The 4441-nt window shown below is 33.9% G+C and overlaps 1 protein-coding gene across 1 annotated transcript; it reads right to left on the reverse strand.

Moving 5' to 3' along the window:
* Positions 1 to 245: 245 nt before the first annotated feature.
* LOC141583022 (testis-specific chromodomain protein Y 1-like) lies at positions 246 to 1987 on the reverse strand. The gene has a single exon (XM_074392445.1). It carries the CDS (start codon positions 1866 to 1868, stop codon positions 246 to 248), a length of 1623 nt encoding a protein of 540 aa, XP_074248546.1. The 5' UTR covers positions 1869 to 1987.
* Positions 1988 to 4441: the final 2454 nt, after the last annotated feature.

Consider the following 4441-nt stretch of genomic DNA (forward strand, 5'->3'; position numbering starts at 1 on the left):
GGCTTCTGTGTACATAAAATAAGAATATTTGAGCAAATCATTTGTTTTATTATTTATTTTAAATTTACAGTGTTTAACAATTTCTTGATAATATTAAATAAAAAGTTTAGATGTTTTCAATTCTCTCTACAAGCCTTAGCTATCATTGAAATTATTTGGGGCTATGAAAATGAATTAGGACATCTTCAGCTAATTATATATTCTGCTAAGTTCAGTTCTTGTGTCCTAAGCAGACAGACTGGTAATTACAATTCATCAATTTTTGTTTGAACATACTTTAACATGGATTCTATCCCATCTGCTGAGCTCCAGATTTTTTTCAGCATTTCACACTCTCTCTCATTGGCCTGTTCCAACTCCTTCTTAATATTACAGCAAACAAGGGTCTTACACTTCTCCAGTATAACAGGATTACAGGAAGCAAGCCTCTTAATTTGAATCATAACCTCTTGGGTGAAAGTTGCAGTCAAGAACACCTGAGAGACCAGGCCTTTGGCACATGCCTCCCGTGCTGTCAGCTTTCGCCCACCAATCAACATTTCATTGGCAGATGCTTCACCCATGATCCTTGGAAATGTAACAGTAGCACAGCCATCTGGACTCTGTCCAAAGGTCATATACGGGGTTTGAAACCAAGCCTTTTCATTAGCCCAAACCAAGTCACAAAGAGGTAGTATGGATGCACCTAGTCCAATGGCTGGCCCATTGACTGATACAACAATAAGTTTTTTAAAATGAATAAAATGGTTCACAAAGTTCTTAATTGTGTCCACAATTTCAGTGCTCATTCTGTTTCTGTCATTCCGTAAATGCTTCGCAATGTACCCAAAATCAAGACCACAGCAGAAGACACTGCCAGCTGCGCTGAACAACACAAGCTTGCTGTCATCCACAGCAGCCGTTTCCAGAGCATTTATGATTTCTTTAATGACTTCTGTATTGAGGGCATTTTTCTCTGTTGATATAGTAGATAGCAATATCTGGGTGAATCCATGGTCTTTCTTGACAACAATGTCTTTGTATCTGTTGGCACTTTCTTTTAGCCTGATGGTGAAATACATCCTCTTGATAAAAGGCTGGTGTTTTCTAGCATCAATAATCTCTCTTTTTCCACCTCTCACTCTTGAAACAGACGTATGCATGTTTGTTGTTCCATTGGCTGCTGAAGGGTCCATTAATACCACTATACTTTCCTTCTTATCTGACTCTGTGGCCATGGAAGCAGTAACTGAGTCAGACATCTGAGACATGAGTGGTTGTGTCTGGGTCCTGTTTTCTATTCTAGCCTCTTGTGTGTCAGAATCTGATGAAATTCTGATCGGTTTCTCTGCTGCCACCTTGAATGCCACCTTGTCCTCCTGAACTGGTGCAACAGGATCTAGTTTCTCAGGTTTCAGAAAAGACCTAACTGTGTCCTGGTCATTAACTGGACTATTAGGTACAAGTGTCTTGATAGTTGAATTTTTCTGTTTCGAATTTTTGGAGTGAGGGAGAAGTGAAGCTGTGTTTTCTCTAATGTTCTGTCTGGCAGCAAACAAGTTGTTGTTTTTGGATTTGTGGTGTTTGCCAGTCAATGGCATTTTAGGAGAGTTCTTAGAAAAGCTATATGTGGAAGTTCTGGAAGCTCGTTTCCTTACATTGTTTGAAGAAATTCCACCTGTTCTGGTCCATGTCCATTTTGACTGTTTTTCAGTCTGTCGTCTGATAAAGTCACAAATACATTCTCTACAGTTTGTGAGGTTCTGCTCTGGTTCCCAAGTGTCATCCTGTTTGTCATAACCTTTCCACCGAACCAAATACTCTGTCTTCCCTTTTTGGTTTTGTCTTTTGTCAACAATAGCTTCCACCTCAAACTCCTGGGAAGCCATGAAGAAATAGACAGAATTGGGCAGTTGCTGTGCCTACCTTTTTTCAGTTGGGTCTCATCATAGCCACATCTTTCTGCCTTCAGTGCTTCACCAGGTGCTAGGTATGGATGAGTCTCTTCCACTTCGTGGCCAAAGTTGTGTGAAGAAGCAGTCAGAGAGCCTTACCCTCTTACATCTACTCTGTGGTGGGACAGATTGGACTTGGTCTTATGATGCCAAGATAGCTTGCTAGGTAGCTTCAGGTAAGATCAGCTAAATCCACAGCTCCTACTCTTACAGAGTGCTCAAAGCTTTCTACCTGCCTGTTACTCTCTTTTGTCGTTGCCATGACAATTGTATTGAACATTCTGAAGTTATAACATTTTTAAAGTTATACTAGCTTACCTGTGACAACATGAAAACACATACTTCTCTATATGTTGGTCCCCTTTATTTTACTTATTCAGTTATCAAAATTATACTGTAATTATTGTATGTCAAAAATACATGTAAATTTTAGTGATAACTTTATATTAACTATATTAGTGTTTCAAATTATATGTAGAACAAATTGTGGAGCTACACATTATTTTTTTGTTTGTTTTATAATTGTTTATCTATTTCTCTTTATTTTAATTTTTATTTATTTATATTGCTATGTAGTGTCTGTTCACTTTACCATAAAGTAACCCCATAAAGCATTTCTTAAAGGATCATCTACTAAATAAAAAGTCCCCAGATTTCATTTGGGAATGTCATGATTTCTTCCTCACTATTGATGAACAATTTCTTTGCACGTAAGTTTTCTGTTTGAAAGTTTTTTTTTACATCACTTGAAATGTGATAATCTGCTGCTTTGTGGTCTCTGAGTTTTCAGATTAAAAAAAAAATTATTGATTATTTTTGAGAGTTGTTTTACGTAAATGTTCATTTCTTTTGCTGCTTTCAAGAATCTGTTTTTGTTTTAGATGGCTAAATTATCATTAAGTTTAAGTGTGTTTCTTTGAGTTTATCTCACTTGAGTTTTGTTGAGCATTTTGGTGTTTATTTACTTCCTCAAATTTATGTCATTTTTGACCACTGCTTTTTAAATAAACTTCCTGATTTCTTCTCTCTTCCTTTGAACCTCCAAAATGTGTAACTGTGGCCACTTGATGGTTTCCAAGATGTTTCCAGCCTGTGTTCACATTTCTTCATTGCTTTTCTTCTTCTTTTTTTTTCTTACATAATAATTTTAATTAATTGTTCTTTAGGTTTGCTGATATTTTTTTCTTTCCTCTATTCAAGCCTAGTTTTAATATTCTATAGTGAATATTTATTTCAGTTGCTTTACTTTTATCTGTATAATTTTTGTCATTAAAATAATTTTATACCCTTTATTAATAATTATTTTTCCATGATTTTTCTGTGCTTTTTCATTTATTCTATTATCTTCCTATGAATATTAATTTTAAAAATCATTTTTTAGTAAACCTGCCATTTGAGTTGTCTAGGAAAACCTGGAATTTGTTATTATTATTATTTTTTTCTTAGAATGAGCTGTAGTTTTTTTATTTATTTTTTTATTTTATGTTTCATGATTTGATAAATGATGAACAAGTGCATTTAAATTTTAAAATGCTGTTATTTTAAAAATCAGATTTTCTTTTTCTTTGTGGTTGAAAAGGTTTTTATTTATTCATCGTGTAGGCTCTTTCCGTACTGGAAATCAGTCCTACCAAAATTTATTTTTGGGTCTTTTTTGAGCCTGCACAGTTATGGCGTACATGGCATTATCATATAATTTATTTATACTTTCATATATATGTATTTATTTTTGAATTTTATTTATTTATTATTATTTTTTTTTTGTCTAACAATTTCTAATTTCTTAAGAAGAAAAAAAAGAGAAAAAAGAGAGAGAGAGAGAGAAGAAATGTGCCCTGGTTCTTTAAATTATATTCTAAAAGTTGCTTGAACAGGAGGAGGAAAAGTATGAAACAATGACTATTCGCAATTGTTGGGACCTCTGTAATTAAGGGCAACATTCAGTGCACAAATCCTCCTGAGAGTTTTAAGTCTGAATCATTTCTGTTTTTCTTCCAAGTTGCTTCCAAAGTATTTGCAATTACCATGGAAATTTTGTTTTTCGTGCTGTAAACTGACAGTTAACCTCTGGAATTCCAAAATAATTGCATTAGATTAATTTTGCCACTGGATCTATTGTTTAGTTGAAGAGAGACACATACAGTACTCTGTAGTCCACTGTCATGCCTTTTCCGGAAACCTGTATTATTTTCATACAAGTTTTGGCCCCTGAGTATTTCCACCTGAAGTAAGTCTAGCATAGAAACTATACAAATTAATCATTCATTTAATAATGCATTTACACCAGTCTGTGCCATTTAGACCAAGAACACATTTAAGGTTATTACGAGTATAACATTATTACAAGTATAAAAGTAATTATGCTAATATTTACTTTCTTGTTTTCCATCTTTATTACCTTATTTGATCCTCAATTTCTCTTTTGTTCATTAAAAAAAAAAAAAAAAAAAAAAAAAAAAAAAAAAAAAAAAAGATTTATGTATGTAACACAACATGGTACTGGTACC

Source organism: Saimiri boliviensis, chromosome Y (genome assembly GCF_048565385.1).
Source record: "Saimiri boliviensis isolate mSaiBol1 chromosome Y, mSaiBol1.pri, whole genome shotgun sequence".
In the NCBI taxonomy this organism is placed as follows: Eukaryota; Metazoa; Chordata; class Mammalia; order Primates; family Cebidae; genus Saimiri; species Saimiri boliviensis.